This window comes from Nyctibius grandis, chromosome 5, assembly GCF_013368605.1.
Source record: "Nyctibius grandis isolate bNycGra1 chromosome 5, bNycGra1.pri, whole genome shotgun sequence".
Classification (NCBI taxonomy): domain Eukaryota; kingdom Metazoa; phylum Chordata; class Aves; order Nyctibiiformes; family Nyctibiidae; genus Nyctibius; species Nyctibius grandis.
The window spans coordinates 72,024,158-72,046,160 of record NC_090662.1 but is presented as its reverse complement, the minus strand read 5'-3'; the positions used below and the strand labels follow the sequence as shown (position 1 = coordinate 72,046,160).

The 22,003-nt window shown below is 38.5% G+C and overlaps 1 protein-coding gene across 11 annotated transcripts in view; it reads right to left on the bottom strand.

The window, feature by feature from the left end:
- Nucleotides 1-22,003, bottom strand: part of WNK1 (WNK lysine deficient protein kinase 1) — a 111,987-nt gene that overhangs the window by 59,765 nt on the left and 30,219 nt on the right. For all 11 annotated transcript variants that reach the window (XR_011048287.1, XR_011048288.1, XM_068402374.1 and 8 more), the window contains exons 2-4: nucleotides 14,454-14,626; nucleotides 9,339-9,559; nucleotides 7,144-7,301 (exon numbers count right to left, since the gene is read on the bottom strand). Coding sequence is in view for 9 of the 11 variants with exons in the window: in XM_068402374.1 (XP_068258475.1) it covers nucleotides 7,144-7,301; nucleotides 9,339-9,559; nucleotides 14,454-14,626 (552 nt within the window). In the remaining 2 variants the exon portion in view is untranslated. The remainder of the gene's footprint in view (nucleotides 1-7,143; nucleotides 7,302-9,338; nucleotides 9,560-14,453; nucleotides 14,627-22,003) is intronic.

The window sequence follows — 22,003 nt, the reverse complement described above, 5'->3', positions numbered from 1 at the left end:
CTGGGCTAGCGGCCTTGCCCCCGATGCAGGCCTGTCACCCCTAGGTTCATTTGTGGTTGCCCTGGTCTTATTCCCCTCCCCTATATTGAGCTATCAGTCTCCCCACAGCGACGCTTCAGTGATTCATTAATGGTTCTCATCACACTGCAAAGCCAGCCATTTTAAAAAACACTTACCACCTCCCTGCTCCTAAGAGCCACCTTCCCATCTCTTGTTAAATTAACTTCAGTTAATGTAAGAGCTAAATAGATGTCAGTACAGAACAGAATATTAAATATTAGTAACACAGTTTTAAGAGGCCTAATCCTTAATAGATAATGAACTTTTAAAATTTTTAAACATATATTGTTTACTCAATATTCTGTGAACTTATTTAGGCTTCTAAAAACACATTTGGAAACTGCAATACAACCAAATTTTAGAATTTCAGATTGAAAAAATACATAAGGTCTTGATTTTATGCAACTCAACTGAAGCTCACACCCCCCCTTTTAATTCCTGATTTTAAAATCATGTCCAATTCAAAGTTGCTAAGAGACACATTCCAGGCTCAGGAGAGAACAATATTAAAAAAATACCTCCTTTCACTTAAAACCAAGTTAGTTTTACAACATCAATATTGCCAAAACAGTTTTAGCTATAATCTAGAAGCTTTCAATGCTGAATAGTACAAATGGTTCTAAGATCAACTCATAAAAGCGAGCTACTTTTAGAAAGGAATTCAGTTGAATGAGCTTTTTTCCTTCCAAGTTCAGGTATCATCTGCCCTAGCAGTGTAAATCATATAGCATGTTATATCTCAGTATTCAAGCTGATCCCTGCTTTTCCTTACTTAGATCACTAATCTAACATGCAAAGCTTCTTAAAATAGTAATGCTTCAAAACCCTGAATTCCCATCTTCCATTTTTAAGGCTATATACTTTTGAACTGATGAGTCAGTGACTGAACCTCCACCTAGGAAGATTCTTCACTCTTAAAGACATTCCGGCAAAATGCTTGCAACTGAGTTGAACAGCTATGAGAGGCAAGAGGTAGAAGCTTAAGTATTCTTCAGTCGATTCAGTATGATGCAGAGGAACTGCATCTGATGTGCGATTTTTTTCCATTTGATATTCAAGTGCCTGAAGTTTCTTCTTTCAATGAATGCCATTACAAGAGTTTGCCCTTTCTTACAATTAATCTGTTTCCTGTGCTTGGTTTAAGGCTCATGGTCTTTCAGTATCTGTTCTAACAAAAGACTACTTGTTCTCTTTGAGGGTTACCTCTCCCTACTTTTCCATTGATTTTTTCCAATGCTTTTTACACTTGAAAGCTTGATAGGAGGGGGGTGTCTGTATCTATCAGAACTAGTCTAAGAAACCAAGTTATTCAAGGTAAAGAAACAGAGCTTTAAGTATGCCTAAAAAAAGTCACACATTGCTTCCAGAAGGCAAAAGAGGACATTCATCAACATTCATTAAGCACTGCAAGTAAAATTAATCGTAAGTCTAAAGGTTAAGCATTTATATTTGCTGCCTAGGACCCTTCAGGAAGAAGAAAAAGAGGTGGTATACCTTGCCCATTGCATCTCTAGTGAAAATGAAGTAGTTGATTAGCCTAGACAATTATGATGCCTAACTTTCAAGACACTAAGGAAGAGATGATTAATTTCATCTCAACTGACCAAACTGCAGCACTTTGTAACTGGTTTCCAGCTAAGAGAATGACCTTCACTCTAACCAGTGACCTTCAGTTCCCACCAGTTAGGGAAATTATGGATTTTTAAACCAGTTAGACACTGCCTGGTCAGGTTACTCATTATGTACCTTGTTCCCTTGGGCCTTTTTTTTAAGCTCTGTAGAACAGAGAAGAAAAAGGTTGTGCCCACTCTGTGGAACATTTCAGTACAGAACTTTTTTTTTTCAAGTCAAAATGCAAAATGCCTTTTTTTTCTTCTCATCTTAAGGCCAGCTCAGAAGGCAGACATTTGTTTACAGAGAAGAGACTGGACTTCTGGTGAAAGCAAGGACAAGTGCAAAACTTCACTTTGTCAAAGTAAGCGTGGAGAAAATTAAGTATAGAGCACACATGGATCAGGAGAACTTAAACGGTAAGTTTATATAATGGGAGGGGGAGAAAGAGAAAAGGAAGTTTTCTGCTCATACTCAGCCAATTAGTACATTTGAAACTCACGATGGTCTTACTAACTTTTTTGCAATGAACATGTTTGGATTCTTGTGTTAGTGGCAGATACGCACGAATTAGACAAATCTGCACAATAAATGCATTAACTGTCTTTTTATTAGTCCTGGGACTAGTCAATCACCTAGAAAATTTAAGACTTGGGACATCCAAGTATTAGAGATTACGCAATCAGTACCTTACAAAAATTCTCTGTGCTGCCAAAAGGAAGCTTGAAGGAAATATAGTGTAGAAGTAATCAAGGTCTATACTACATCTGTGAGTGGTAACTGCAATGCGAGTGAGAAAAAAACAAGCTAGCTTTTGAGGCAACTGCATGGGTTACATCGATCTCACCAGAGGCTGAGACAAAGCAGCTGAAGCTACTGCAGTTAGTTATGCCTTCACTGCACTGCTTCCCAAACAGACTAAATTAAGAAATCATACTCAAGATGTCTGTTCTATAAATATCTCTGTTTTCATTTAAATGCACATGTAGCCCATTTCAAATATCTCCTGTGACAAATTGTTTAATTGAAATATGCATGGAACAGGTCAAAGAAAGAATACCAGTCTCTAGAGAAGAGCCAAGTCAGACAGGGAAATCTTTATGAATTTTACGAAGATATTACACCCCTTTTTTGTGCAAGCGCGTATGCAACAGAATTAAGTATCTTGATTACATTTTGTTTTGGAACTGCCTGTATTGTTTTGATACCGTGCAGAATTGCAAAAAAAAAAAAAGGGGGGGGGGCAGGGGGAAGACCCATTCCTTAATCTAGTCGTGTATCACATAGACAGTTGTGTGTGCTCAAGAGGGCAAAGACAAAAAATAAATCACAGGAGCAGGCAAGACTACGTTAATAGTGCAGCTTATTTTCAATTGATTACAGGCTTAGATGTTTCTTTCTGAGGCCAAGCAGACAGTAAAGTGCCCACTGGATGCATTCAGTCCCAGCTGATGAGACATACTGCTTAAACCTCAGAGGAGATTGCCCCACCCAGAAAGGTAAAAATCCCAGGAGCCGTCGTTTCTTTAAGAACTACCTACTAATTTATTTGAGACCATCTCCAAAGAACAGCAGAGGATAGCTTCAATGAACACAGGTTTTTTGAGACAAAATTGCAACATTATGATTTAATAAAAACAAAGAGGAAAGCTAGGCTCTTTTATGCTTGAGTGACAAGACATGCAGATCTCATTTTCCATTCTAAAGAAACTGCTAGTGAAAGGGTCTGGACTGAGTATGCTAGAGGGTGTAAGTACAAACAGAGGTCAATCTCTGTGTCCAACTCCTGCCAACATCCTTTCCAGAACTGTAAAAGAAAGTTAAGCGTAACACCTTGAGCCCTACAAATTGGAGACAGTTGTTTTTTTAAGGCCAGGCATTTACCCAGATTCTTCTACCAAACGAAGAATTCTTCTAGTTAAAGCGAGACAGAAAACCAATTTAATTGCATTTCTGTTTCTTGGGCCAGGGAAAATTCAGAAACTTTATCTCAGTACTGCTTTAAGGAAAAACTGGAACTCCCTACTGAGACAATGTAGACAATATAGACAAGCATCTTGCTAACAGCAGACTTCTGCAGCAGTGCTACTATCCAAGATGTGAAGCAACAATAACTGCACAGGACAAAAAATGTGTCAACGCTAGGAGGAACTTCAGCCTTTAGATCTGATATCTAGATCTTTGATTACCTAACTGTATTATGTAATCAGAAAACTGCTTCCAACCATGAGGGAAGACCCTGAACAGAAGAGGGAGAACACATAACTGAGTACTCTAAGCAATCCTGGCAAACTTCCCAACCCAACACTGCAGTATCTGGGCATCAGCTAAGGCAATCCTTACCACAAAAGGTGTAAGGTCAAAATGCAATGTGGCTGAAGGCCATCCTAGAAGAGACACCAATGCACAGCCAAAATGAGAGAGAAGAATGTAAGCTGGTAGTACCAAATCCAGTCCTTTGAGGATACCCTGACCATTCAGACACCTTTTACAGGCTTCTGTCCTAAGCAAGGACAGAAGGATTTAAGCTAATGGAGCAACTCCTCTTTTTTACTAAGCCTAACAGTTGCTGCAAAGGGGGTGAGGGAAATCAATTAATTTAAATACTTATCACCTGCAGTGAGTGGTTGCACATTTTGATCATATTGCCTTTGGGGTTTCAGTGTTTTTTAAGCTCCCACACAGCATGATATTTCATGACTGTCAATAGCAGACCATTATTATTGTCTTTCCCTCTGGTCTCCATGTATGCATCTAGATAAAATAATCCTTTCATTTAAGGCACAGCAGGACTACAGCTGCTACCTCAAAATATTCCTAAACATGCCTAGGAAAGTATCAAACTAAGGGGTTGAAACAGAAATGTTGAACATCTTCCACAAACCACATTCACCTTCCAACATACATTAAGAGGAAATCTCTTGGTAGGTACTGTTGGAGTCACCTACATAGGAAGTTTTCAGACTCCACTCTGTTACTGATGGTTCACACACTGACCTTTTAAGTACTGCATTTCTCAACTGGTTCACCCCTCACCCACAACTGCAGACATTATCTAAACTTCTAAAGTCTCTTTTGATATTAAAGAAAAATCTTATTTTCTTTAATAGGGAGCAAAAGACAAGGGCAGAAAACTATATGGCTTTTTCACATTCGTTCACAGTGAGGTAAAAAGAATACCAGGAGTATTTTATTTCACTTTCATAACATGGTTCTGCTTTCCACATTCTAGAAGAAACACCGTATTCTCCATTATCAGTTAAGACAGGTTTGTGCTTTACTTCTAGATAATAATGTTTTTTCTTCATTGAAAGCCTTCCTATAAAGGTATTCAAGTTTTGTTTGTGGTTGGTTTCGGTTTTGTTGGGGGTTTTGGGTTTTTTTTTTTTTTTAAACAAACTGCTTTGCCACTACAATGAAACAAACCCAAATACAAGACAGCACACTGCCTTTCATTCTGTCTAGAAGCAGATAAATGTACATTTCATTTTATTTACCTTCCTGTCCTTTGCTACTTTTGAAAGAAAACAAGATTTCCTTGATTTCATATCAAAGTACATTTTAGAGCTCTCAAGCAGTAGATGAAACAGCAGGGGGGAGGGTGGAAATAAATCAAATTCAATCTGTAAACCATCAGCAGCAGAGCAGAGTAGAAGGTGGTGTTGGACAGATCTAAAAATTACCAGTGTTTCTCATGCACTTAGAAGTTCAACAGTCACCAAAAACAATGGGGAGAAGGAAGCATCAAGCACAATAAACAAGTCCTAAGTTGAACCCTGTTAAGTCTCTAGATAAGTTTGTCTGCTACAAGCCCCAACAAGGCTTCCCAATTCCTAAGTACTTCACAGACAAGGGGAAAAGACAGCTCTTTAAGACCTGGGGACTTCCAAGCCTGACATTGTCTCAAAAGCTGATTATTCTCACCACAGTCCAGTTCCTAGCACTTTTTAAGGAATGGGCAGGGCAGATACATCAGGTATCTGTTCTGAGAAAAACTGTCCATCCCATACCAAAATTATGCTTCTTTGGCTCTGTCCAAGACACATACATAAGCATAGCAAAAGGCAGCACTAAGACTGTTTCAGTAAGATGCTTAGTTTTCTTTCACTGATCCAAATATTTGACAGATCAGATTATGCTGTAAGCAGAATAAAGGCTAGACTTTACCCTTGTTTCTCCTCTCTACTTAGAAAACTACACATAAGTCCACCAACATGCCAAAAAAAAAGACTGTGCATGTGTGTGTATCTCTCTCTCTAAAAACTTACTCTAACATCTGTTCAAAAAAACAGAATTGCCATTTATCCCTCTTTCTTCCTTCTGTGCCTCTGCAATATTCCCCTTCGAACAAGGAGTCTTTTATTTCACCAAGCCTTCCTTCATAATTCATTACTTATGACATGAAGACCCTTCCTTCCACATCTGCAAGTCAGCCATTATATCTACCTTTTATAGTATGAGGCATCAAGAATAAGAGCATTTTACTTTTTCAAAGCTAAGCAAGCAGTTTATTAAATCTTCAACTTCTCCAAGATAATACACACAAAAAGATTAACAGGAATTCATTTGTCTACGGATCGGAGAAAGAGATAAGGTTTTTTTCCTCCCTTTGCACATCCACACAGGTATTCTGAGAAATCCAGTGCAAGTTTTTACTTCCCCCAGTGGCCACCTCGCTATTCTTTCTGAATGCATAGATCAGAAGGTTGAACATGTGCAGTTTGTTTTACTGGACTGGTATAGTTTTCACAACACTGTAAATTTAGTCACAACCACTCTGGACATTTCTAGCACTACAGTTCTGCTTCCTACATTCAAGGTCTGTAGGTTCCACTTAGTCTAGTCAAATGGGCAAACTCAAATCTCTTGCTTGCCGTCTCAGCCTTATTTGGTTTCACTCGCAATGTCTCTACCACCACCACTACACTTACCAGCACTTTTCAGGGTGGAATACCTTCCTGCTATTTATCAAATATTTCCACTGCATAATTATAAGAAGTGCACCTGACACACAGTAGCTAAGGGCCATGTGGAATTCAGTAAACTATTAACTTAAAATCACTCCAGGTAACGATTTATGGTTTGCCTTGGCAGGCAGCTAAGCCAAACTGCTCTGAATTTGTGATCCAGCTTTATTTCAGAGAACAAAGTTACCAGCTAATCTTCAAGACTGAAATACCTCCACCATCCTGCCAATGGCTAAGAAAATAATCTGTTACTATTCTAATGTGTTTTGTTGTTTGGTTTGGTTTTGTTTTTAAAACTCTATGCAATACCTTCTTATATACTGAAGGAAGAGTATGAACACATGCAAAATTTTATCTCCATCCTATACCTTTCCACCCATCTCCCAAAAACCTCTTGGCAGCTTCTTTTTCCTCCCCACACACTTGCACAGTACCATGCTAGCCAGCTGTACTCCTTTGCTGCTAGTAGTAGTAGCTTTAGAATCAGTAGTGGGGAGGGACTTACACTGGTCACTCGACGGTAGATCTGCGCAGCATTTTGGCACTCGGAATAAGGATACTCAGACGTGGCCATCTCTAGCATACACATCCCAAAAGCATATACATCAACGGATTCATCGTATTTCTCCTCATACATCTCAGGGGCCATGAACTCTGGGGTACCTTAAATTAAAAGAACGATTCAGACTCTAAATGTCTCAAAGCGAGCAGAGGTTGCTGGCGTTACTCACCGCAGAAGGAAGTGGATGGGCAGACCTGTGAGACAAGAGAAAGTGGAGGCAAAAAGAAGAGGGAGGAAACCCTTAGTCACTCTGTTGCATCAACATACTTTGTGAGTCTTCCATTGCAAGGCCTTTTTGAAATAAGAATGGCATGAAAGAACTGATGCAATTCCTGTTTGATGTGTGTTGGCTAATACAAGTATCAAAACAGACTGGATCAGGCTGGAGTCAAACGGAGGGGACAAGAAGGGAAAACTGTAGACTAGCCACAGGCTGCAAACCAAATACTAAGGAGAGTTAAGACACTTACCTTTTCTCCCTGTAAGAAAGGAGGCACATTAAACCTTGTTTCAAAAATTACCCGACTGCCCTCTGCTGCAAAAGAAGTAGTATTGGTAAGAGCCCACAGCTAGTCTCTGACCTCGTGCTCTCCATCTACTTTTTGAAGTAGAATGGTTCGGGAAAGGCCTTGCAATAAAAAACTCTGTTGCTACAAATATAAATCTTCATGAAAAAAGGAGAAAAAGTAATTTTCTGCAAAGGCCACTCACCAGAGCCCTTTTCTTCATATACTTACCTTCCCACCTGCAGTATATTTATAGGCCTACTGCAGATACCGGCATTAGTGAGGGACATCCTACAGTCAAAAATACTCAGAAATACAGAGAGATTGAGTTACAGGCATAGAGCGTGAGATTCAACAAGTCCCATTTAAATAGTGTGCAGAAAATTATTGTCCAGTGAAGCATCACAGCATCCCCTCAGTAAGCAAAGGGACTGCATTGTATGATCAGATTTACTTTAAGCCAGAGATGCAAGTTTGCTTTTTGTAAATTTAAGCACAGAATTATTTCCTGCAAACACCAGATCCAAGACAGTTTACAGATCATTCTATAGGCACATTGCTTGGTTTCACCACGCTAAACCAAAAAAAGAGAATGTAATTGCAGTCAGTTATCCAAAGGCTAACCATTAACAGATAGCTAGATATAAAATGGGAATTTTCCAATGACAAATTTGAGGATAAGGCAAGTACGCTTAAGAAAATATTTTTTTTGTCACTGTATACTTTTCTTTCCTATTAGTACTTTGACCTGGTTAAGAAGCAGGAAATATTTCAGCAACAGCTTGCAAGACAATTTACAGGTATACACCATTGATCCCATCTAGGAATCTAGTATAGGACTGTTGAGTAATACTGCATTTTAGCAAGCTCCAAATACTGAGAGTGAGAGCAATTTCATTCCCTGCAGTCTATTCACCCAACTATAAAAACAAAGCTGATAAAACCAGTTCTTTCAAGAATTCACAAGAAAGACTACACTAGTTCCATTAAACCAATTTCTGAAAAGGGTTATTAGTGGATACACAAGAACAGAGCCAGTATAAGGCAATACCACCCCAATGCACCCTCCTAACTTACATAAATCCACTACAGAGTCCCTGAGGAAAGCATTATACCACAGTCCAACTGTGACAGTCTATATATATATAGACTTTCTTTGATATACCTTAATCTCTGATTACTTACAAAGTTTAAGAGATTTAATATTAACCCCTGGTGACAATAAAAAAAAGTTGGCTATATAAATTAATGCTACACTACATATCAAAACATTGTTTGGTCACCAAAACGCATTTGTACATTTCTTGAAGAAGCATCATATTAAAGCTGATTTATATGTAGTCAAGAGTGGTTTTATCAACAATGTTGCACTAAACTGTTGGGCAGGGCAATGAATCTATATTCCAAAATACTTAATGTTAATATACAAATATCAAAAGCACAACCAAAATTTCAACATGTAATCTCATCAGGAACACAGAATGACCTCAACAGCCAAAAAACAAAGCCTACATGTTTTCAGGCTTTGACCATGTACCTTTTGAAACCGTATTTTTAAGGAAAGCTCTTAAAAGACTCATGTTTCCAAACAGGTAGACTGGCTCACCAGCCTCCAAAACAGGAGAGGCTTACCTATCACACTTTTGGCAAAAGAAGCTCGTTTCAGGGTTGCCAGACCAAGGTCTCCAATCTTGACTGATCCAGTGGGGCCAGTAATGAAGATGTTGTCACATTTTAAGTCTCTATGAATTATAGGAGGAGTGCGCGTGTGTAGAAATTGTAAGCCTTTTAGTATCTGACGGCACCAGCTTCGGAGTACTTTAATTTTCATCACTTTGAATCTTTTCAAATACCTAATGAAAAAAGTTACAGTAGGTTAAACAGGTTCTGCTAACAAGTAGTAGATTACACTGTATCATTTGCTGTTCTGAAGTAAAAAAGCAGTAATTAGAGACGCACAAATTTCAACTTCATCTTCTATTTTAAAATCTACTTGGGCATTTCAAGATTTTGAAGGAGCTAAAGATGACTCCTCCTCCTAAAACCTAGCCCCTTTCTTCTAGCCAGGGGAATACAGTGCTGAATGGTAAGTGTGAAATGCTTGACCTATAGCTAATAATTCATTTGCATACAAAGTCACATAGTGGTAATTAAGACAGTTGGCCTGCTGAATTTCAAGGCACTGCTTCCCTGACAAAGAGTTAAAGGCTTATGCATTACAACAATTCTTTATCTATTCATTTAAGAGGTTTTCTTCTTCCCTTTCATCCTGAAACTGCTTAAAGAGTTACAACCTCTTCCTTGATTAAATATAACTGGGTGGGAAGGTGAGGCACTAGAGTCAAAACACTAGTAACAACCAACCAAGTTCAGAGTTGTTGCAAACTGTGCAAGAGCTCCGAAGTCATTATACCTCAGCTACCGATATTAGTCCAGTCACTCTGGTCAAGGTTTCCAGGCTACACTTTAAACCTGCTTCAAATATACCTGTTGAGTTGACAAGAAAATTAGAAATTCTTAGAGATCGCTTCCCACATGCAGGACAGGGTTTCATCACCTGAATCTGACTGGTGCTACTCACTACCTCAAAACTATGGACAGATATGGAGAGGGCAGGGAGATCTTTAAAAAGGCTCTGCCAAATAATTGACATGGAAGAGTTCATATATAAAGTCAGTATCCCTTTGCGGGTAGAATTTGACCCAACCTTAACTGTTCTAACATTGCTGCTTTTTAAAATGCCATGTCAGAAGAGTCAGATTTCACACCAAAAAAATATTTTCCAATGCTTGTGTCCTAAGACTATGAACTTATTCTACTCCTTAACTTCAACAGATTAGAGATGCCACAAGGTGAATAACCTATGACAGTATCCAAGTGCTTTCCAGCAGTATTCTCACACCCCCTTCTTTGGGTAAAACAATTTGAAGTGAACAGTTGCTGTTTTCTTCCTTTTGAAAAAGTATGGGTTGAAATACATTTCAAGAAAGAAACTAGCATGCTATTTAGAGCAAGGATTTTATTCCTGTTCAGCCAATGTTATTCAGTCAAAGTCTCAGTTAACCAGTTTCATGCTACTGCAAGACTGGTAGTGAATTCTGTGACCAGCATGGAGTCTAGCAACTACAATCTTAAAATAAAACCAAGTCACGTTTCATTATTCCATAGTAGTGTTCAGTCTCTTCTGTACATCCGCTTAATGAGGAGAAAAAGTTTTGATGAAATTACTTGAATCAATACCAATATAAAAATGCAGTATATTAATCCCTTTTACTTTAATTTCTCCAGTTCACAAGAAGATCTGGAATATCAAGCTGCTAGTAATAATCCTGCTGTGAAAACAGAACTGTAAAAGCAATCAGGACTCAGTTCCAGAAGGAAATAAAGTCTCAAAACAGAATGTAAAGACAGTCAGGGAAAAAGCCAAGCCAAGGAAGGAGGTTCTGGATCACATCAGCTACCACTTGAATTCTTTCTATTGACACAACCCTCATTCATCTCTCTTGAGCCTGTTCCAAAGATCACATGGTAAGGGCACTTCAGTTCAGCATCTGGAATCCCTAATTACATTCTTGGTTTCAAATATGCTAGTCTACTGCCAGCTTCTCACTGGTAAAGGACCTGGGTCCAACCAACGCCCAGCATCCTGCAGTGCTGCTGTCATTTTTCCATAACACTGTCATGAACTAAGTCACATGTCACTTAAGGTAGAAACCATTTTAAAATGGAAACATATATAAATACATAAAAATACACAGACTACCCTACTAGCCAGCATGTTTTCCATTTTCCTAGTGTCATAGGACAACCCAGGCTTGAAGAGACCTCAGAAGGTTTCTAGTCTAAGTTTCTGCTCAAGGCAGGGTCATCCATGAAGTCATACATGGTTACTCTGGGCTGTATCCAGCCAGGTTTCTAGTATCTCCAAGGATGGAGCCTGTACAACATCTTGGGGCAACCTGTTCCACTGCCTGACTATCACCATTGAAACACCTTCTCCTTTTATCAGTCTGAACCTCTTTTGTTTCAATTTATGCCTGCTGTTTCTAACCCTCCCACCATGCACCACTGCGAAGAGCCTGACTGACTCCCTCATATACCCTGGAAGGCTGCTGTTAGGTCTCCCCCAAAGGATCCTCCTCTTCAGAATGATCAAGTCCAGTTCCCTCAGCCCCTCCTCACAGAGCAGGTACTCCAGCACCTAACCATCTTGGTGGCTCTCCACTGAACTTGGTCCTGCTTAATCAATGTCGTTCTTGTCTATTCTACTGGGTAGAAGTCAATTTAAAAGAAATAGATATTTGATTTTTGCACAGAATACAAGCAAAGAACGTGAGTCTTTCTTAATAGTTAGCTTCAACGAACAGAGAGAAACAGGAACTAGAGTTTGACTTTCTGTCTCAATGTTTCTGTTTTGGTTTTGTGGGTTGTGTTTTTTTTGGTTTTTTTGGTTTTTTTTGTTTTTTTTTTTTTTGTTGTTGTTGTTTTTTAAAGCAGGAAAGCTACTAACCTATAGCATCTCAGCTCAAGTACCTATAGGAAACCCTGCTAAGTTAGCAGACATAGTTATGAAGGTATATGTCCTACCAGATAGCTGGCACATTCATTTAAAGTGGACCAGGAACACACACTACTACAGCCTTAGACAAAACTAGTGGCTGAGACCTAGGTCAGATTAAGTCTTAATTATACTATTAATGACGACAGTAATTTTTAAAATAGACAACTCCCTTTTTTTTTTTCCAATATTTTAATTACATCGTGGCATACAATATCAGGAAGCAGTTTAATTTTTTGTTGTATTGAGTTGTAAAACTCTTCCATTGGTATGCAGAAGTTTAGGGACTCTTCTTCACGCAAAATTACAAATTTGCCCAGACAGCATTTGAAAAGAATGAGTCCACAATATTTTAACATTATTTATGTGTATATATATATATCTAAAAGTATAGAAATACCAAGAAAATGAGGAAAATTTACTTTAAGGTATCACCACACTTTTCTTCTGTTCACTTTTTCAAATCAAGTGACAGCAATGTCTATGTCCAAGTCTCAAAACAAGGAAGGTACCACTTGTATTAAATGCAGGTAATGTAAACATACTGAAAAAAGATATGGGAGTAATACTCAGTCAGCCAAGTATCATAAGCAAACACAAGCGTGCAGTGTAAATCTAGAAATATGACACAGGTATATGAAAATACTTAACGAAGTTAAATTGGGCATATCAGAAATTTCCCATATAGTTTATCAAGTCTCATGCAAAGTTGACAAGAATAAACTAAATCACAATTATAACACAAACAACACAATAAGGGGGAAAAAACCCACCCAGAAGTCTACAGTTTAAAAGATCTTCAATTAAAGAGCCTATTAGTTCTTTCTGTATAAAGACCTTCATACTTCAGAGTACAAAATAATCCTATATACCTATCTGACGTATTTCTTCCTGCCAACATCCTACTTTATAATTGTCTATTATTACTTTATCATACTGCTTAATGCCACCACATAACAAGCCAATCCAAATATTAAAATTTGTGAGGCGGAGAAAGGAGTAAGAAAGGGAGAAAAGTTAAATCTAATTAGTAACTTTAAAGGCATCTGTACAGAGCTGTAAAACTTTCACTACTGCTCTGAAAACAGCACATGAGTCAACAGATCTATTATTTTATCTTAAATACTTTAAACAACCTCAGAAAAGTCTTCCCTGAACATAGGGCTAAAAAGAAAGTTGCATTATCTTTAGCCCTCCAGTACTATTTCAAGGGACAAAAACTGCCCTGTAATTGCAGTCCAGACTCCCAAAGAGCCATTTTTTCCTCAAGTATGTCCATTTGTGGCTATCAATAAGCATCGTAAAAACACGAGACATTCACAAGCTATTTTAACCAAACAGATTGCAAATTGTTTCCAGCTCCTACAGCCTGCTTACACATTTAGGATTTAAATGCCTCTCCAAAACTTAAATGGGCACTGAATTCAGACAGCAACCCACAATCCCTGAATTTCAAATGCTGGCAGTTTTATTTCCAGTTGATTAATGGTAACTGGATCCTCGCTAACAAGCTCACTGCTCTGCCCGTTTCTCTAGTGCAAGGCAAAGGCATGACATCACTGTAACGCTTCATAGGGTCCCCCTACCACCAGAGGGCCCTCGCCCCAGTTTGATGTGCTGGTCTCTTAACTCTGGCTTAAAAATAGACCTAGTTTCACTCAACTACTTCACAGGTGGAAATTGCAGGCATTTGCATACTTTCAGATTTTTGTTAAGTACTACTTCATGAAGTTTCAGTTAAACAAATATGTGGTGGGTTTTTTTTTCTTTTTACATATTATTTGTACTGTAGTAACACACAGAATCTCCCAAAAGAGGTGGAAACAATTCACACTTTGAACTTTACAAACCAGCTCATGCCAAATGGAAGGCAGCTGGAGAGGAAAATGAAAAATTCTGAGAAGTGAAAATAGAGCACTGTCTTCCTGAGCTCTCAAAATCTTAAAGTCTTCTGCGTGTGCTTACTAGGACATCACAAGGAAGAATATGACAAGCTTGCGAACTTAAAGGATGTTCTACCATATCCTGCAGTGCTAGTAAGACTTCTCTTAAACAAGAATTTCCCTAGAGAAGTTTAGCCCTCAGCAAAAGGGCTCTGTTCTTATCTATTCTGAAATATGATCTATTTCTAGTGCTCTGATTTTGTGCTAATGATTCTTACAGGCTTTGACATGTCTTAATTTACTTACGTTTTCAATGTTCCAGATGTCATGAGTTCCGTCACAAGAACAATACACTTTTTTCCTTTGACTGTAGACTCCCAGGAATCATAGAACCTGACAATATTGGGATGCTGAAGTCCTTTCAGCATCCCAGCTTCCTCTTTAAATCTTTGTCTCTCTGACTTGGACAGCTTCCGATCCTAATGAAAAAGAAAAGGTATGTCAGAAAGCTTTGCTTTGTCTTACTCAGAAAAGCAGTAACTTGAAAAAACAGTTGGGTACAGTCAGTGAATAAGTAAGAATCAGTAGTCTTAAATGCCATTTTGTTTGCAATTACCCTTAAATACTCTATTTAGAAGACATTCTATAACATTTTTTTTAATCTTTTTTTTTTTTTTTATACAATCTGATTGCTCTCAGAGCTAAGAATTCCAAGTCTGTAGATTATCTCCTCTTCCTATTTCCTCCTCCCCTACTCTAACAAATTTAGTCATTGTCTGACTTGAGGTGGAAGGGGGACATAATGTCCTCGAATATTCAAGCAGTCAAGAGGAGACAAAATTGGATCATTTAAAGCATCTCTCTCAGGTTGTACAAAACAATAATCTTTAGTTATTCCTATGTGTATAGTGTCCAGACCACTGATAACAGACTGGATTAACTCTCCATAGAGAGGGCAGAGCATCAAACCTTTCTAACATATAGTACATGCTTATAATTATAGAAGGACAAGCAAATGAGTTGGATTTTCTTTGATTAAAAGCATGACTCATGATTGAGCAAGTTTCCTGTAATCTAGCATCAAGGAAAACAAAAACACAACTCACACTAAAGACAGAAAGCTATTCTGGCCAGAAACAGATGATGAAAAAGCATTCCTGGACAATACTGTTGTATTATCTACCAGCAACTGGCTATCAGGTATCGTCAAGACTCTGAGAAGCTATTACCACAATAAGCTGCACTGCTCAAGAGAAAACAGTCTCCTTGCGTCATTCCGTGTTGTCAGCTTATCAACGCACTACCAATGCACTGGTCGCACCAGTCAGATTGATCACTGATGTAAACTGTATCCATATGCAGTTTGCATTTTAAAAAAAAAAAAAAATCATTTTGAGATATACTTAAAGCCCAGAATTTTAGAATCATTGTTTCTAACAACAATTTACGAATAACCAGTGACCTCTTTGTCACATCTGAGTAATAATTTTAAGTCACTTCATTCCATATTTCCTTTTCAATTAAAAAGAAGTAGCAAAAACATGCAGGGTTTACTTATACTGCTCACAATCTCCTACTGTCCTCCAGGCAGTAATTCCCCCTCCTTTGTTTACACGTAATGTGTTTTCTCAATACCATTCAGCTATGCTAATACTTAAACCATCCTATATTCACTTAGATAATTAACTTTTTCTAAGAGGTTCACAGAGTATCTTTGGAGCTGGACAAACTTAATTTCCAGATGAAGCTCCAATTTTCAGAAGTGTAAAAGTCTTCCAGGTGAAAGTTTGAATACAGGTTTGAAATTACCTCAGGGATCAGTATCTATTAGTGGCTATGAATGTCAATCACACACATACTTTTACAGTTCCTAGGAAGATGCTAAATTCTTAAGCCTCGCAAATTCAGTCTATAGACATCAAAAGCATTCAATCCTGCAACTACTTCACTCTGCAGAAATTAGCACTACCACCTCTTCTCAGTCCTTCATAAGCATACTTGCACAAACAAATTTCGATACGTCTGCAGAAACACTCCACAAACATTTAAGTATTCATGTCTGCTTAGGTGTTGGGGTTTTTTTGATACGGAAGTAATACTTCCATTTGAGCTATCTTACCCATCTACTAGCTTTCCTTTCATTACAATAAACAGTGCAGCCCAAGTTCTGTTCAAAACCAGTTAATCTTGACTGCTACAAACACCTGTGATACAGAAAAGCAGTGAGCTGCAATCGGTACATCAGTCAACAGACCATACACACAGGCTTCTAAGAAACACTCAACGCTTCAAGCAATACAAAAATCACAATAACAATCTCATTCTTACAGTAAAATAAAGCAGCCTCTGCACTTGATTCATATAATCCACATTTTAAAACTAGTGTATAGCTGTAAATCCAATTATTATATATGGTAATTATAAAAACAACGCTGCAACAATTACTTTTATATCACTTAAATTCAGCTATGTAATATGAAGGGCTGCATTCAGTTTCGTCCAAAACGTAGATTTTAGACATACATTTGGATTACATTTCCTTTATTTTGTGCATTCTAACCACTAATCTATCACAAAAACTACTAACCAGTTTTAGACTACACTTGACATTAAACTCTCATCTTAATCTATGTAAACCTAATCTCCCTTAAGGGCCTTATTCAGTTTTCCCTACCACTGTACTATTATCCCCAAATAGAAACTAACAAGTGCTAATCGCTCTTATCAATGAACAGACTCTTAACGGGCATGCATATTTTGACTCATTTCTCTTTCTGGTCACATCAATGGTAGCATCGTGTTCCTGCAAACATATCTGTCAACACTTCAGCACTGGCATTAAAAAAAAAAAACAAAACACACACACCAAGACAGTGGCAATATACTAAGTAATTCAACATTTCTTTGAAAGTCACTGTGCCCTAATGATCTGGGACAAGTCTGGACACAAACACAGGCCAACACATCTCACCCAGGGAAGAGAGCTATGTTTTTGCAATCAAGGAAACATCGCACCCTCAGCAGCATACTACAGCAGCAAAAGTGAACATTAAACAGAGCTGCAAGAAAAAGACAGAGCGGCCACTCGTTTCATAAGACTAGCAATGCATATTACCTTTAACTACCCTAATTTCCTTGGATACACAACCCATACACTCATCCATAACAGTTTATATTCTTTCCCTAAAGGAACACTAATGCTAGGTAACAGAAAAGGATTAATATACTTTAAAAAAACCCACAACCCTGGCATTCAGGAGAATATTAGATCTCATGTACAATTATACTAACAAAATTAATCCGTATACACAATGACTGGTTATACTTGTACAAACTACATTCTAATGCAACCTGCAAACAGTTTGCTTACAGGCTAACATGCGATTTAAAAATGACAGGTACACTTTCAAAACTTGAGTATTCCACACACCAGAACCTTAAAACATATTAGACAGTAAGATCTCCCAGACTGCACAGAGATGGACTAGAACAAAGCCCATCTCAAATACTGCATTTTGTCATCCTTCGAGGTGTTAGTATGGGCAAGTGTGACAACTTTATGCTCTTTCTTGTACAAAGATGCAACTCAAGCAGCTGCAGCTACTAAGATACTGAGATAAGCAAGAAAATAGAACACCATATGTAATTTGTGACACTGAGAAATGGTGCTACCAGGTACGTAAGGTGTGAATACTTGGGGAAAGGCAGGGGAATGAGAACATCTGGGTATCACATGAAATCCACACACAAAGTTGCTGTACAGCAGAGCTGTAGCAGAGAGAAAGAAGCCATCATCAATTGATGAGAATGTAAAAGAGCATTTTTCAAGAAATTGAGAAGGAGACAGCTTTCACAATCCTCAGTTGTAAGTATACACTTCAAGAGCTCAAAAGCCCAGATGTGTCTTTCCAACAAGGCAGCTGCTTGGGGCAGCACTCGGATCCCACTGTGGCCTTTGAGCAGGAGTCTGCAGGAATCCAAGACTCTCAGCTCTAACTCCACCACTAAAGAGGTAGCAGAAAGTTTGTGGCATATCATTCAAAATAAGCATTCCATTTTCTGATTAACTTCTCGAGGGTGAATCAAATAAGCAGTCTTTTTCCTGTAACTCTCAGTCTGAATAGGTATATAGATGGATCATTTCAGCGTGTATTTGCTGGTTTCATCTGGAAGCAAAAACAGAGGTTTCGTAACTTCACATTCCTGTATCACAAAGCATAAGGTTAGTTAAACAAATATTTTCTTTTATTTTTAAATCAAACAGTCAGACACGAAACAAAATAGAAAGACACATAAGGTGCTTTTCCCTAAGCCTGGGAAACTTGAACGGTTTTATAAAGAAACCACCACTTTAAGAACAGTTAATAATACAGAGCTTGATATCCTATCCTTCAAAGACCAATTTGGTTTGGAATTCCTACTAATAAAATTCAAAAATGGACACAGTCTCTCCTCCCAGTCTTTTTTTTACCATAATGAAACACCCTTAGGCAGGCAAGACAAGTCGTAAGTCTAGAAGTTCGCAAATCACATTCTTGTATCTCAGTTAGCACATGCTGAGCAGATACAGCCCAAATATTTAAAAATATACAAAGCTGTCAAACTGTAGGAGAGTCTGCTTCCTAAAATGGATTTAACGATCCTATAAAATGGCCAGCATTGTTCTTCCTGAACTGATAGCTTCCCTGGAGGACTGAAATGTCACATCCCAATCACTGGGCTGCCCTTCGAACAAATTGAAACAGATGCATCAAGCCCACTCCGTTCATTTCATTCATGCCTTTCCACCTACATTAAATTGTTTTGACAAGCCAGGACAAACACCAAGGCTTCCCAGCACGTGACCCACGGTTCTGCAGTGCCAGGGGCCTGAACGGAGACAGGCAGCGAGTGAAACGATTGTTCAGCTCAGGACGATTCAATAAGCTTTTCTTGGCTGTTTCCATCTATCCATGTACTTCCCCTCTGATTTTCATTTTGAGGAATGAGCTACCAGAAGTGTTTACATTATTCAATGTAAAACAAGGATCTTCGTCATTCATGATAAACCAGATATAGGCTTGCTTTCACTAATGTACTTAATTTACAGGAGCATGAATTACACACAGAACTGTTACTACCCTGTTTCTATCCCTGCACCTAGGTGCCTTATATAAATGCAAAAAAACCAACCCCAAACCAACCCCCCACCCCCAAGATTAGCTACTGTACCAAGCCACAAAAAAACAAAGCTCATCAGCAAAAAATGCCTGTATTCCTTTGGTGATTTTTTTCAGCCAAGGCTTAATATCTATTCAGCATCCTTAACGAGGAAAGAAAATACATCTCTGGCATCTAAATTAGTATTAAATTTCAACTGGGTTGCTCACATAGCTATTGAGCTTCCTGAGTAATTTCTCATACATTTTCCTTTCTAACTTTCCACAGTCCTTCTGAGTTCTGTCCTATTAACATCGTGACAAGAAATCACACATCTGCAAAGCACATCACACTACCACAACTGGTTGCAGAGCCTGGCTCAGACACCTGAAGCAGCACAAGAGCTGCCTTAGCAAGGCATTGTACTCTGCTCAGGCCATCTGAGTCTGCTCTTCATTCAGACTGAGCTCAACTAAGGGTCTCACCTCCACTGTTCCCTTTTATTAACTGACACCAAAAAGCCTAAGCTAAATTCCAGGACAATTTAGCTGGCATTAAAACAGACACAGTTATGCAGAAGAGACATGCTGCACTTCACTCAAACTCATGCTACAGGACACCAAGCAAGCGGATAACAAAAGAAATACTCTACATGGAAGGAACTAGATCTGCTAACTCATGCTATGTACAGCCTCAAAAATGATTTTCTGTTTCTTAATATCAAGTACAATTAACATAGCCAAAGTACCAGGGAACCTTCATGCACAACAGAACAAATCTGACCCAGAAATCCCATGGTCTCCATCTTCTACAAATAAGTAGACTCACAGGTGATAGAGGTCATCTTTAAACTGGATTTTTTAAAAAAAAAAAAAAAGCTCAGGGTGTGAGCTGCTACATAACTTAGCTGTTCCCTATTCCACAATATTAGGAAGTTAATCAATAAAGAAGAAACAGAGAAAGACTGGACACTTTACACACTACAGACAAGTTTTACTAGATTTCTGGATATCCTATGGCTAGATCCAGAAATTCTACATAGCTATATTGCAAGGACAGTTAGTGGGTTGTTGGTTTGGTTTTTTTTAAAACTACACCAGAGCAACACTATGTAGCTTTTATCCAAAGAGATGCACTAGAAAGCACACTAGGAAAATCAGTAGCAATGAATGGTCTTCAAGTGGTGTGATCTGAAAATATACAGCCATGACGACTTCAAGGTGCTGTTGAATTATAGATAGTCTGAATCACAACCAAGGTAAATTATCTATCTGTGCTGAGGTTACACCAAGCAGTACTTTATCAAGCTTTCAAAATGTCTGAAAATTTGAGGGGAAGACACTGCTGCTCCCAGCTTATTATTCAGAAGAAGTAGTATACAGAAGAGACAAATGTTCTTCTGTGTGCATTTCGGCAGCATATGAGAAAGGCTTTGCAAGCCTTTTAGGCAAGGTTAATGAGGGGTCATCAGAGGAGAAGCTAGCAAGACTGCGCTCTGATATTCAGCACTGCTAATGGAACTGAGGCTTTGTGGGCTGCAGTGTTCTCATCCTGAAAAAATCCAGCAGTTAAGAGGAAAAATGAGCACAGTGACCGTTGCGCTACATTAACCAAATATCAACAAAGAATCCACTGATCTTAAAAATCATCCAGCATTACACAGTTGGTACCTAGAAATGGCAGTCTCAGCGCATAAGAACTGCATCTACTTTTCTGTGTCAACACTTAAACCACTTGAGACTTTCCAGTGTTAAACACTAGGTAGAGAGAAAAAAGGAAGGGAGGGGAAAGAGGCTGCTCAAAATGCATCCCTGTACAACAAAAGACATGAAAATTGATTAAGGATCTGCACAGATCCTTCCACCAGTATACCTTTCTACAAACCACTGAACACGAAAGACTGATTAAATAGAGCTGAACAGCTACTGTTCCAAAAGCATGCATGCAAGGGTTTTTCCATTTGACAGTAGTGTTTCTCAAACACTCAGAGCATTCGAGCACCCTGTTTGAGAGCTTAATTGTATAACATAATGTTTGTAGAGTTACACAAACCTTTAGCTAACCACAGAGTTAGGAATCAGGTCTGGTACACCTAATGGAAGACATTCAGTCTGCAGACAACTCCTGCTTCATGCATGCTTCTTGCTACAGCTCTCTTACCTTCCAATAGTCCAACCTTTCACGGACAAGTCTCTACAGTCCCTACACAAGACACTTGATAATTTGGGGGGCTCTCAGCACACTGGGGATGATCAGCAGCAGCCAAGATTGCCAGCTGCTCAGTAAAAAGAGTTTAGAAAAAAACAATACATTATAACTGCGCCTACTGAGGACAGTTGAGTGCCAGACTAGGATACCCTAAAGTAGTACATGAGAAGTCACTAGGATCAAGAGTTGCCAGAACATAGCTGTCAATGCTCCCAGGCTGCACTCCACACACATATGGAGTAATCTATTAAAACAGACTGCCTTACTATGCACTGTTTGTTCTTTAGATAAATCACGTATTATTTCTTCCCCCAAAAATACAGACATTAGCCAAAAGATAAGCTTGGAAAAAAAAAAAGGAGAAAGAGCAAACAAAAAAAAAAGGAGAAAGATGAAACAAAAAAAAAAAGTCAGGCTTCCTTGGCATAAAGCTGCAATGCCCAAAATCCTCTTTAGCTTTCAAAAGGCTAGATATCTCCCAACTTTGAAACTCCTTAACTATCCCTTCC